The 13,586-nt window shown below is 51.5% G+C and overlaps 1 protein-coding gene across 1 annotated transcript; it reads left to right on the forward strand.

Moving 5' to 3' along the window:
- The first annotated feature begins 1,017 nt into the window (after window positions 1-1,017).
- On the forward strand, window positions 1,018-12,354 carry FAM210B (family with sequence similarity 210 member B). Its single transcript, XM_067708569.1, has 3 exons — window positions 1,018-1,263; window positions 9,687-9,862; window positions 10,060-12,354. The coding sequence occupies exons 1-3, from the start codon at window positions 1,078-1,080 to the stop codon at window positions 10,274-10,276; spliced, it is 579 nt and encodes a 192-aa protein (XP_067564670.1). The 5' UTR covers window positions 1,018-1,077; the 3' UTR covers window positions 10,277-12,354.
- Window positions 12,355-13,586: the final 1,232 nt, after the last annotated feature.

A 13,586-nucleotide genomic window follows, 5' to 3' on the forward strand; every position in this document is an offset into this window, starting at 1 on the left:
CGGTTTGGGCTGTTTGCTGCTGGTAAACAAGTGTGTGGAGACGTGGGGTTTTCTGCAGCAGAATTCAGGTGTGCAGTCGCCAGCCCACGGGTGTGGACCGTTAGTTGTGGCCGAGGCAGCCGCCTGACCCTGCTTTCCAGCGTCCAGTGATCTGTTCTGTAGAAGCTGGAAAGCAGCTGCAGTGGCAGTTTCCTGATCCTGGGGTCACGGCTCTGGCAGTGTGCTCTAGAATTCATTCATTCCACTGGCCGACCCCTGACACCCACCTAACGGCTTGTGGCTTGTGTCCCCCCTCTTGCCGGCCTGTGTTGCTCTGTCCAGAGAGCCTTTCCTGGGGGGCCAGCCTAATGTCCACTCCCCCAGCTTTTCCAATGGTTTTCCAAGCAACCGTTCCCTGTGGTAAAAAAAAAAAAAATTTTTTTCTGCTTAAAATAGCAAAGATCTAGAAACATAACATTCTGGATCCTCTAGTTTGAACCAAAAAAAGCTACCGGGGGCTCAGGCATGACAAAAGGATGAGAATAAGAGGCCTCAGGGAAGGTTTCATTTCTGTGAGCCTCAGTTTCTTCTTCTGCAGAATGGAGACCAAAGATTATTATTTTTATTACAGTTAATAGTTGACTACCGTGGTAGACTGCATTTCCCAAACATGGTCACGACAACATTTCCCATTCCACAAGCCCTTCCACACGTGACCTTGTCACTTCCCGTCAAGTCGGAGGAATCTGACCCCCTCACTCCTGAATCAGGGCTGGGCTGGCCTCTGACTCGCTTGTAAGCAACATGATGAGTCAGGATCCGCCGACTAGAACTCGCAGGCTGTCGGAAGGGGTGCACGTCTCCAGCCCCGCCCATTTCTCGCGGGGCTTCAGCTCCGGCCCGTCCCGGCAGCGCGGGGCTACAGCCCCGCCCTCGCCGCTCAGGTGGCGGAGGGGCGGGGGTCGGTGGGCGGGGCCAAGGACGGCGCGCGGCCCCGGCCCCACCCCGCCGCTCCGGGCTCGGGCTCCCGCGGGCCCCGCCCACCGCGCTGCTCCCTCTGCTGTCCGCTGTGCGGGCAGCGGCGCAGGGCTGAGTACCATGGCCGGGCTGCTGGCGCTGCTGTGCCCCACGGGCAGGGTGGGCGCCCGGGTCCGGTCTCGCGCCGCCTGGCTCCTGGGCGCTGCCGCCCCCCGCGCCCCACCGCCCTTGTTTCTGCCGCTGCTCGGGACCGGGCTGGACGCCCCGCTGCTGCACGCGGCCCGCGGGAACTGCCACGGCCGCCAGGTAAGCCTCCCCGCCCCCACCCCGAACCCCGCGCGCCCCGATCGTCGGCCCATCTCCGCCGAAGGAGAGCCTGACTCGCGCAAATGCCCGAGACCGAGCACCGCCAGGGTCCCCAGGCCTCAGATCTCTACAAGTCAAAGAAGCGAGTTCCCAGTTTACAGCAGGGGAAACTGAGGCTCAGGGAGGTGTGACTGCCCAAGGTCACAACCTCCAGGTGATCCCAGGATCCCAAAGCGTCAGGCTGTACTGTGGTGGTGGACGGGAGGATTGGAGATGGGGCCTGGACTTGGTATCGACGTTCTCACTGGGCGGTAGAGTTGTTCCCTTTGAAGTCGCGCCGGGGCTTCCTCCCTGGGCCGAGGAGAAAGGCTTGGTGGGTGCTGCGGTCTCTAACACCGCCCCCCCCCAACACTTGCTGCCACTCCCTTTTTATCTAACCTAGAGGGCAGGCCTCCCTGTCAGACTGCAGGCAGGACGCGCGCAAGAAACCCAGTGTTACTTCATTGCATCAATATTTCACTTCGGTTGCTTCTGTGTTTGCTAACTGAAAACTGGTTTCCATTCAGAATGGTAATGCAGACTATCCCTTTTTGAAAGTTTTGAAGTGGGTCTCCTTAAAGAAAAAAGGTGGTAAGCAGTGAAGTCTGGAGATCCAGAGCTAACAAGTTGGGACAAGCAGTGCCTGGAGGTTTGCACCTTTGGTCCCTTTGCCTGCCTGCATCCACTCACCAGCGGTGCAGACCTACCCCAAGTGCTGAAGGCCTCTGAGCCTGTTTGCTGACCTTGCAGGCGTTTAAAATAGCACCTTCCCAACAATAGTTTGGGGAACAGTTCCATGAGCTGATGTGGGCCTCAACATGGTGCCACCGGGAGCCAGTGCTTCCTGAATGTTGCATAGGCATTTGACCCGTGACCTTACCATGCCTCTGCCACAGGTGGAGAAACTTCCTTCCCTGCCTTCTGCTCCCCCATCGGACAGGTGGTAGATCTTGTCTCTGCCTCCTGAGCCCAGTTAGGGGATCCTCATGCGTCTGGCACCCTCCGCGCACACCCAGCTGTCTCCTGGTGATTCTCTGTGGATCAGCCCAGCTGTCCCTTCCTCCCGGAAGCCTTCCCTGACCACCAGTGATACCTTGGGTGCCTCCACTGGCCCCCTCCTCAGCCCCATGGGTGTGCATCTTCTATGCACTCATCATATGGAATGTCCTCCTGACTTGCTGGTCTGTCTTGTGAGCCTGGCACTGGCAGGTGTGTGTGTGTGTGTGTGTGTGTGTGTATACTGCTCCCCCACCCCATATTTATTAAAGTAAGAAGGCTGTATTAGAAGGGTCAGGAAGATTTGAGGAATGAGCCAAAAATTGCTCACAAGTTCAGATTGTTTAGAGTGACACCTGTTTTCATTCATGCAATAAGTAATATTAATAATAAACACTATATTTTGTTTACTTTGTACCAGGCACTGTTCTGAGTAGTTTGAAAATATTAATTCATGTAATCCTCACAACAACCCTGTGATGTAAGCAATACTGTCATCCCCCCCCCCCACTTAAGCCCAGAGAGGTTGAGTAACTTTCTGAGAATCACGCAGAGGTTACCTGTCAGAACTGGGATCCAAACCAGTCTCGTTCCAAGGCTTCTGCCCTCAACAGCTGTGCTGTGTTCCTCACTTATTCGTGAGTGTCTGCACTGTGCTAGGCACTGCTCTAAGGCGGCGGTGGGGGGGGGGGGCGGATAGAGCAATGAACAAAACAGACATAACCCACCCTCAGGGAGCCTGACGTCTAGTGGGAGGGGAGGGACAATAAACAGAAAAGGAAAATATCAGGCTTGATGTGAGAGGTGCTACTGAGAAATGCCAAGGGGGGAGGGAGGGTGCAGATGGGCAGGGCTGCAGGGAGGGATGCTGCCAGTTAATAAATAAGGTCATCAGGGAAAGGCTCCCTGAAAAGGCAGCGTGTGAGGGAGAACTGGGAGGTAGGACACTGGGGCTCAGAGAGCCATCTGCAGGTATATGAAAGCACTTATCTAAGAACAGACACGGGTGAGGTAGATGTTGTCTGCATCCAGGGCAGCGACTAAGGATACATCACAGGTTCTTAAGGTGATATTTCACAAAGAAATGAATGTCTGAAAAGTTTCCATTCCTTGCAGGTCATCACCTCATAAATTCCTTTATTTCAGTCTCTTTATTCTCCTCCAGGGTTAGGAAGAAAAATGCATGACCCACAATGATTAAAGAGATTTCCAGGATAAAAGGAAGAAAATTGTCCATATAAGCTTCTAACTCTAGAAAGTTAAAAACTAACTGCAGGGCTTCCCTGGTGGCGCAGTGGTTGGGGGTCCGCCTGCCGATGCAGGGGGCGCGGGTTCGTGCCCCGGTCCGGGAGGATCCCACGTGCCGCGGAGCGGCTGGGCCCGTGGGCCGTGGCCGCTGGGCCTGCGCGTCCGGAGCCTGTGCTCTGCAGTGGGAGAGGCCACGGCAGTGAGAGGCCCGCATACCACCAAAAAAAAAAAAAAAAAACTAACTGCAGCACCGGCTAACAGGAAATTGTCTTTTGTGTCTGAATATTTTGTCCCTCCCATTGTCTTGCAGTAGATACTGGTTATTCTGTAGCTGGAAGTCTGGCTGCCTTTTTTTTTAAGGAATAACTTTTCTTTTAATATTTATTTATTAATTTATTTATTTTTGGCTGTGTTGGGTCTTCGTTTCTGTGCGAGGGCTTTCTCTAGTTGCGGCGAGCGGGGGCCACTCCTCATCACAGTGCGCGGGCCTCTCACTATCGCGGCCTCTCTCTCTTGTTGCGGAGCACAGGCTCGAGAAGCACAGGCTCAGTAGTTGTGGCTCACGGGCCCACTTGCTCCGCGGCATGCAGGATGCGGGATCTCCCCAGACCAGGGCTCGAACCCATGTCCCCTGCATTGGCAGGCAGATTCTCAACCACTGCGCCACCAGGGAAGCCCTGGCTGCCTTTTTTTTCTTTTCTGGCCAAAAGGCCTTTTGCCAAAATAGAGGTCGTACAGAAAAGGGCTCTCGAGAGAGAGACAGTTCCACCCAGTCCTGGCAAGTAGACAGAGGGGACATAATGAAGTCTGGTTGGGCCAGATGTCCAGGGTGGAAAGTGAAAGGGGCTTTCACCCGTCATCAGCCTCAGGACGTTGTTTGGCTCTTGGAACCGGGGTTTGTCCACTGCTCCTCCTATCAGGGCCTGGCAGATCTCCCATCCGGGGCACTTCATCCGCAGCCAAAAGGCGGGTGGGGAGCTGTTTATCAGGAGCCTGAGCTCCCAGCGGCCATTCTGGCTGCTAGGCGTCAGAGGACAGGGCGGGCGCGGTGCAGGCCCAACCGAAGGGTACTGGTGACAGTTTTCCTTCTCCCCTCCAGAGCCTTGACGTTCTGGAACAGGCTCTTCCTTGAGGAATGTTCAGCTCTTGGGGGACATGAAGGGGAGCCTGCTGCACAGAACTCAGTCTGGGCGCCGCCAGCCAGCTCATAGCTTTGCCCCAAACCTTGGTCTCCCATCTGTCAAAGTGGGAGCGACAGAGGTGCCCACGTCGTGGGGTTGTGAGGGTTTTTATGGGATGGCGCCTTTAAAGTGCTAAGCCCGGTACCTGGCTCAATAGAAGGGGCCTCTCTTGAGGACACTGGTGGTTTTCCTAAAACCTTTCAAAAAACGTTATGCTTTCCTGCCTATCAGAACCAGCCTCTGGGACCCCATAAATGGATACTGGATTTTAGTAGGCAGTCCCCTTTTTTTAAGTGTTTGTTTTCTTAAGTCTGAAAAAAGCCCGCAGAAGTCAAAGCTAAAGGCAGAGAGGAAATACAGTTCGTCTCCCGCCTTAGGACCTTAACACTTAATTCCCAGGGACTGAGCAGCCTTTAATGAAACAGATTTAATTTTAATTGAAGCTTTAATTTAAAGCTTCCAGGTGTTTTGGGGTTTTGTTTGGTTGGTTTTTTTTTTTTTTCAGTCCCAACTGCAGTTTGGGAACAAAAGAGATGCTCTTTCAGTTGGGAGGTAATGAAAAGACTCTTTCAACTAATAAATCTGAGTTCTGTGCCAACTCTTTTGGGAGCAGGGGCAAATGAGCAGCTGCTGTGTATGATTAAAAATCAAGGATGATTCTGGGAAAGGTTTTTGGTTTTTTTTTTTTTTTTTGGCTACGCTGCGCGGCTTGTGAGATCTTAGTTCCCTGACCAGGGATTGAACTCGTGCCCTCGGCAGTGAAAGCGCAGGGTCCTAACTACTAGACCACCAGGGAGTTCCCAATTATGGGCAAGTTTTAATCCAAGACTGAATTCCACCCCCTCCTCGCCGTGCGTGGAATGTGGCCCTTCACTGAGCCTTACTTAGTTCTTTTGGGGACACTAGGAGAGTCTGCTTTTGTGCCTTCTTATCTTCTACGTACGTGCAGCAGCCACGGTTTATCTTCCATTCTGGCAGCTGGTCCAGAGCCAAGCCCTCCTGTCCAGCATGAAACCAAGCTGAGAGGCTGCCCCAGGGGTTACCAGACACAACAGGGCTCCAGACACTGCAGACATTCTTTGTAGGGCAAAATGTACTGTGGCTCCCAGCTTGCCCTGAAGAGTAAATTTTAGAATCTGTACTTTGTATTTCAGTTGAATCAAATTCTGCTTCATAAAAAGGAATGAAGTTTGATACCTGCTACAACGTGGATGAACCTTGAAAACACGATAAGTGAAAAAAGCTGCCGTAGTCTGTTCGGGCTGCTATAACACCATAGGCTGGGCGGCTTAAACGGCAGACATTCATTTCTCACAGTCCTGGAGTCAAGAAGTCCAAGGTCAAGACACGGGCAGATTCAGTGTCTGGTGAGGGCCTGCTTCCGAGTTCATAGCCAGCTGTCTTCTGTCTTCTTGCCATGTCCTCACATGGTAGAAGGTTCAAGGGAGCGCTCTGGGGTCTCTTTTACAAGGGCCCTGATCCCATTCATGAGGGCTCCACCCTCATGACCTAGTCACCTCCCACCTCCAAATACCATCCTGGTGGGGATTCGGTTTCAACATACGAATTTGGGGCGGGGGAGGGCTTCCACCAACATTCAGTCTGTAGCAGAAGCCAGTCACAAAAGGCCCCATGCTGTATGGCCCCGTTTACATGAAATGTCCAGAAAGGGCAAATCCATAGACAGAAAGGAGTTTCGTGTTTGCCTTTCCCCATCAGGATGGGGGAGAGAGGAATGGGGAGTGACTGCTAATTGGGTGACAAAAACGTTCCAAAATTAGATCCTTGTGATGGTTGCACAACTGCAAACACACATAAACCATCTGACTGTACGTTTTAAACCTTAAGATGGACTTTATGGCCTGTAATCTATATACCAGCAAAACTGTTACCAAAGTGGATGGGCCTCCCTGGGGAGGAGGAAGAAACGCACGTGGGGCGTTAGGTGGTGACGGCCTGATGGAGGGAACTGCACAGGAGCAGCTGTGTGAGGGTCTCGGTTTTAAAGAGGGTGCTCCAGGAGGGCCTCCCTGAGGTGATGTCGGAATAAAGACCTGGAGGCGGGGCTATGAGGACGTCTGGGGAAAAGCATTCAGGCAGAGGGAGCCGCAGATGCCAAGGCCAGGAGCGGGCCTGGCCTGGGCTGCTTAAAGCAGCAAGAAGGCCACGTGGCCCGAATGGGGAGCAGGAAGGAGAATGGGGGTGGGGGGCGGCGGGCCTGGAGGGCTGAGGGGCTGGTGCTTCCAGGAGGCCTCTGACGGGGGTGGTGCTGTAATCCCACCTCGGTTTTTACAGGCTCCCTCTGGCCACTGTGTTGAGTGGTCAAGGGTGGGATTGGGGGACCAGCTGGGAGGGAGGCCACCACAGTAACCCAGGGGAGAGATGAGGCGCCTGGGCCAGGTGGTCCTGAAGCAGCGTTCCCTAAACCCACCTAGGCTGGCACCGCTCAGCGCCCCTCCGGTCAGTACCCCTGTCTGCTGCTCTGTAGGGTCAGCCCCTCATGGGAGACCTGCAAGGTCAGGCCCCGGGCCCCCGGGTGGCCCCTGGTCTCTCATGTTCCTGCCTACAGCCCGGGCAAGAGTAGCTCGGGAGGTCTGGTCTGAGTGCCGTCAAAGAAAGAAAACAGCCCAGGAGGCCGACTGCAGTGGGCCCGGTGGAGGGCGGGGCAGTGGATTCTGATGGGCAGACACCATCACGTCCTGAGGATGGAAGGGCGGGGGTGGGCCACCAGGGCTGCTGGCTTAGGGGACAGCATGGATGAGCACGAGGGATGGAGGACACAGTGCGGGCCTGGCGTGCGATGGGGGGACGAGGCTTGGGTGGGCAAGCCTCCAGAAGTATCTGAGGAGGAAGGGGACCTGCTGCACTTAAAACCCTTTATCAGGGAGTTCCCTGGCAGTCCAGTGGTTAGGACTCCGCGCTTTCAGTGCCGAGGGCGCGGGTTTAATCCCTGGACGGGAAACTAAGATCCCAAGGCACAGCTGTGTGGCGTGGCCAAAAAAGTAAAAACTCCTGATCACATCCTAGTACCTGTGCATGCAATCCAGCTCGACCCCTAATACACCAGGCAGAGATGGTCCCTTCACTCTCCCAGTGCTAGGAGCCAGGCAAGACGACCAGGTTCCCTGCTCCCTGGAACCACACATTCCGGGCCTCTGGCCAACAGCAAACAAGCGAAGAACGGAATGCTTACGTACATGTATTTGTTATATTTGTTACATTGTAAGCAGGACAACTCCTGAAGATGGAAATCTCAGAGAGGGAAGTAGAGATGTGATAGCATGGCTGCCACTGAGGGCAGGCAGCTGAGGTGGTCAAGGAGGGCCTCTTGGAGGAGGTGACGTTTGTGTTTCCAGCTTAGGAAGTGGCTCACTCCAGTCTGTTGCAAGGCAGGTACATCTGAGAAGCGACGGCCACGTGGAGAGTCTGCTGAGGGCGGGCAGGAGCAGGGCAAGGGGAGGCGAGAGTGCTGAGCAGGTGTTTACCTGGCAACGCTGGCTGATCACTTAGAAGCACCAGGGGAACTGATATCTAATCGCAGTGCCCAGGCCTCACCCCACATCTATGAAATCAGAGGCTGGGCACCTGGGCACAGACAGATGGATCAGCAGCATCCGGGTCCCCTGGGAGCTCTTGAGAAAGGCAGCGTCTGCAGGGAGGCCCCAGACGTGCTTGGTCAAAGCTCCCACCTGCCCGCCAGCAGGGGCTCTGAAGCAGGGCAGGGCCGGGAGGAGGACCTGTGCCTCGTTGCGGTTGGAGGCTGCTGCCCTGGGCACCTGTGTCATTTCACTTTTGACCCTGGGATGCCACGCTGCATGTCATGTGTCCCCACCCCCCCACCCCCACCGCAGCCTTTGAAGCATGGCTCCACTGCAGCATGTTCTAAAAATACAAGAAAGCAGCCGTCCCGCTGCAAAGTCAGTAGCCGGAGCTGACTGACCCAGATGCTGCCTGTGAGAAGAGCTCTGAGGTCTGTCGTCAGAGCTGAAGAAACCCTTTGATGTAAAAGGCACTCTCCATATTGAGGAGTTTTGTCTTTTTAATCCAAGGTTGTTTTTATTTCTCCCAAACATTCCAGGCCCTGTAGATGCTCAGTAATTGTTAACAAACACCCCACGCAATGAATACTTTCTGTACTAACCCGGCCGCTGCATTTATGGCCGGAGAACTAGCCCTCCCTTTCTCCGTTCAGATCTCAGGGGTAAATCTTGATTCCAGAAGTAGATACGTCACGGCTTTTGCTCCATTTTATTTCGTACCCACTGTCTTGTAGAGTCTAGCATGGTTGTCACGTCACCACAAACCTGGAGGCATTAAACGACACACATTTATTCTTTGACAGCCCTGGAGGTCAGAAGCCCAAACGGGGTCTCACAGGGCTAAAGTCAGTGTGTGGGCAGGGCTGGTTCCTTCCAGTGGCTCTACGGGAGAATCCATTTCCTGCCTTGTCCAGCTTCTGGAGGTGCTGCACTCCTTGGCTCATGGCCTTTTCCTCTGTCTTCAGAGCCAGCAGCACAAATCTCTGCAAATCTGACTCTGCTGCTGTCCTCAGGTCTGCTTCTCTGACCCTCCTGCCCCGCTGTGTCCACTCACAGGACCCTTATGATTAAGGTCCCACTGGTCCCACTCAGAAAATCCGGATGATTTGCCCATCGCAGATCCTTAACTTAATCCCACCTGCAAAATCCTTCTGCCACGTAAGGTAACATATTCACAGTTTCTGGGGACTAGGACCTAGACATCTTAGGGGCCATCGTTCTGCCCATCGTACCTGGTACCCAGCCCTTCACTGCACTCAGTGGCTTAGCGGGCATTAGCCTCAGCTGACAAAGAAAGATAGTAACTTATCTCTCACTGGACAGGAAAGAGCAGAACGCTGCCTGAATCTGAAGCTGCTGATGACCACTAACATCCTTGCTCCTGCCCTAAAGCGTCTCCCCTTCTTTGGCTTGTGCGCAGGACACCAGCAAAATCACTGTGACAACAGGCGGCAACATCAGCAGTACAGAGGAGAAAAAGCAAAGCAAGTCGCAGCAGCTGAAAAAGATCTTTCAAGAATATGGTGCCGTTGGCGTGTCACTGCACATTGGAATCTCATTAATCTCTTTGGGCATGTTTTACATGGTTGTTTCAAGGTAAGATTTTGACAGTAGTAGATATTTGTTTTTCGCTGCCATCCAAGTGTCTTTGGGAATAAGAACTTTTTTCCTAAGACTTTATATTCATCTAGCTACTTTCATCACATTTTTTAAAATACTGTAAATGTCATAGCCAAATTGATCGGTTAACTCTATCCCTTTTGTGTTTGTCTGTTTGCCTCTCTCCCCTCCAGTGGTGTGGACATGTCAGCCATCCTGCTTAAGCTCGGGTTTAAAGAGTCACTGGTACAGTCGAAAATGGCAGCAGGCACAAGTACTTTCGTGGTGGCCTATGCCATCCACAAGCTGTTTGCACCCGTGAGGATAAGCATTACCTTATTTTCCGTGCCCCTGATTGTCAGGTATTTTCGGAAAGTGGGAATTTTTAAACCTCCAGCTGCAAAGCCTTGATAAACTCTTCAACTGTGGGCCTGAAAACCTACTTCTTTGAAATGATACATTTTGGACTGGTTTTATGATGTAGGGTTTCTGGTGGGGGTGAGGCAGGGGCTAGCTGCTGTCTTCTCGTGAATAGCATTTACTTTTGCCAGCAAAAATTCAGGGTTTCAAATCACTGTAATTTTTTTGCTTTATAAGTTTTGGTGATGCTACTCATCATAGGGCTTGTCTGCATCATCTACAGTGTCAGCAAAGCATCGCCATTGAGTTATCATCTGAAACAAAACTGTCAGCCAGGAAATGTTCCTTCTGGAGGATCACTGGTGAGGGTCTGCGTGCAGAAAGAAGCCTCAGGGGTTAATCTTTGCTCAAGTTCTTAAAGGGCAGCGATTCATTAAGCTGGTTTTTAAAGTTCCCCTTCCTCTAATATTTGCTGTCAGGCGGCCTTCGTTTTAATATGCAGTAATGTGCAGAACAGCTGCCAGTGCTACAATTAATGAAGCAGAATTTAAGACTTCACAATATGGAATCAGGATCTTAATTAGCATCAACACTTTGACGTTCATTACACTTGTTTGAGGGGAAAGAAAAACAAGTATTTCTGGTACGTTTCACTGATCCCAAGACACCTTCATATCTGGACATGATGGGGCCTGCCTCAGCTGATTTTTCCCAAACTTCATCAAAGTAGGTCAGAATCATTTGTCTCTGTTTCGGTAAAACACGGAAACTTCATCCAATAGTAATGGCATCAGTTGGCCCCGGACGCATGTGTCCTCAGGAATCTGGACACTGTACATATACGCAAAGCTGAGACAATCTTGGCCTGACTAACTCTGTCTCAGACTTCAGACATTCCAGAACTAGTGTCACAGTGTTTCCATTGTGTTGCTACTTATATTTTTTAATTGAGTTAAAATTATGTATGCAAAAAAAAGATTTTGTATCACTCTCTAAAAAAGTAAAATTACTAGCAGTTGCTGTAAATGGGAGACAACCGCAAAATAATAATATAGGCCGGGCAGGGACCGAGCTAGTTTACCAGGTAAAGGGCGTGTGACTTTAGGCCCCTCGTTCTCTGTTTGGGACATTGGTTAAGAACAGAAATGCAAGCACACAGATCTCAGTTGAGACTTTCTCCTTGAGCCAGTCAGGAGCAAGCAACGGAGCAGGAATCTATTCCCGTGGGCTTCAGCATCACTGACGGGACACTGGCTGCACCCCAGGAACCCCAGTGTAACTGCCCTGCCACCATGGTTTAGGGGGTGCATTTATCTTTCTGGCTCCCAGATTTATTTTTTATTTTAGTTTTTTGGTTTGATTAACTACATTTGTGACAATCAGAAAACTCAAGGAACTATAAGCTGATCATCCTGGTTTTACTGAGATCTGACTATTGACAGGTTTTCCTCGTTAGCCCATAGTAACCCATGTCAATCAGTTATTTCAGTTAACTTTTATGAGAATCTTTGTGAGCCAGATTCTCCATTTGCAAGATCTTTAAAGTGGATCTATTATCCCACCCCCACCCCCCCTTTTAAAGCCGTTAGCCCACTGCCAAAAGGTTTTAGCAATTTAAAGTTGGAATTAGACTGCCTTTCTGGGGTCTAATTCCCAGGACACGTCCACATCAGAGAGAGATGGCACCAGTGCTAGGTAATTCCTCATGAGGACAGGACCAGCACTTCTGTGTTGCTGTCTGTGTGTGAACAGTTGGCTCTGGGCTCCTAACCACCTTCCTCACCGGCCTCCCAACCATTCAACTCGTGAGTAATGCCTATGCAAAAAAGCCGATAGGGATTCCTACAGGTTTAAGGGCTTGAATGGGAGTGTACTGAAAGGGCAAGCAATAAAACAAATTATCATACCAAATAGCCATAGCGTTCTCTTGTAAGCCCCAACTCAACTCCACTCCACTCCAGTGGCCAGTTGTCAGAACAGAACAGAGTAACTAGAGAGGAGAGGCAATCAAAGGACCAGGGAGTTACAGCATTATGTGAATTCACCAGCAAGATGTACAGATCACTTGTATTTACATTGTTTTTATGGAACTAGGGGAATAAAACTGATGATCTATTTTAAACACGTAAGCCATTGTTCACCTCTAATTTTTTATCTGACCGAATGAGCAGCTTAAATTCCGTGAAACAAATAAACATCTTTGTAAAGTTTATGAAGAACTTTTTATTCTTAGAAAGCCATCACTGCTGCTGATCATGAAGCAGCAGTGCGTGTGACTAGTTTATTAATGCTGTGCTGCTACAGTGAGCTCTTTTCTGTGCTTCTGTGGGATTGTTTGGGGAAATGGCAGCTTAGCTAGTGTCACTGGTGGGGTTAGTCATGTTGTGTTGACTGCATCCGGGGTGGATGGATGAACTACTACTCTGGGATGTAAAAGCTCGAGACTGTGGGAACCAAAAGCTCCTTTGTCCCAACGGGGCTAACTGGACACGGCCGTTTTACTCAGTTCTTAAGTTTCCACAACTACTTCGGCAACTCTGACATGGAAGCGTATAGCCACGTCCTTCTGTGTAGACATTTCTGACCTCTGTAGGCCTCTTGCACTGAAAGTTGGCCATGAAAGCATGTTTCCTCTCCTAGTTCCCAGTAAGTTCAACACTTCCACCTTTGCCTTCATCATGGTCAAGTTCATCATCTTTGGTTGATGCACAGGTGTTGGCAGCCAGAAATACGTCATTTTACGTGATAGGAACACATAGAACGTGAGACCAGCTCCTCTCATGGCACCTCCTCATTTCTAGGCCAAGAGTGAACAGGTGGTGAAAAGAATTACCCCATGTACTGCAGACAGGTGTACTTGTGGACTCAGGTTTCAAGTTCACACAGACGCCACAACTCCAGTGTGTCCCGTGGGAACCAGGTGACACAGGGAAGAAGGGAAGCCTCTGCCAGCTGTACTGAAGGGGCAGCAGGCGTCCACTTTATAAGCCACGATGAACACTGACAGCGCCCAGATCCAAGTACGGCTGCGGAGGAGGAATTCCGTTTAGGCAAACACTCCTTCACCGGAGAATCAGGACAAAAGCCACACTTGGAAAATCCATTTGCCAAGAACTGGTTCACCCCACGTGTGAATCTCTTTGCCATCCTGTTGAGAACACAGTCAGAGGCCAGGGATGGGCAGGTGTGGATGTGTAGGACTCCCCCGCTCTGTCCTGACCACCTGCAGCTCTGGTGGTCCCCCAGAGGCCCCCGCTCAGTCTCACCAGGAGGTAAGTGGCTGAGGACCAACAAGCAGGCTCGGCAGGGGTACTGGACAGACACTGAGAGCGGTCCTAAAGGAACGCCATGGAGGTAAAAA

Source organism: Pseudorca crassidens, chromosome 15 (genome assembly GCF_039906515.1).
Source record: "Pseudorca crassidens isolate mPseCra1 chromosome 15, mPseCra1.hap1, whole genome shotgun sequence".
In the NCBI taxonomy this organism is placed as follows: Eukaryota; Metazoa; Chordata; class Mammalia; order Artiodactyla; family Delphinidae; genus Pseudorca; species Pseudorca crassidens.

Excerpts from the sequence above, each read along its gene's own strand:
- FAM210B (XM_067708569.1), top strand. The coding sequence starts at position 1,078 with ATGGCCGGGCTGCTGGCGCTGCTGTGCCCCACGGGCAGGGTGGGCGCC. Across the intron at positions 1,264-9,686 it reads GGAACTGCCACGGCCGCCAG|GACACCAGCAAAATCACTGT; the intron begins GTAAGCCTCCCC and ends GCTTGTGCGCAG. Across the intron at positions 9,863-10,059 it reads TTTTACATGGTTGTTTCAAG|TGGTGTGGACATGTCAGCCA; the intron begins GTAAGATTTTGA and ends TCTCCCCTCCAG.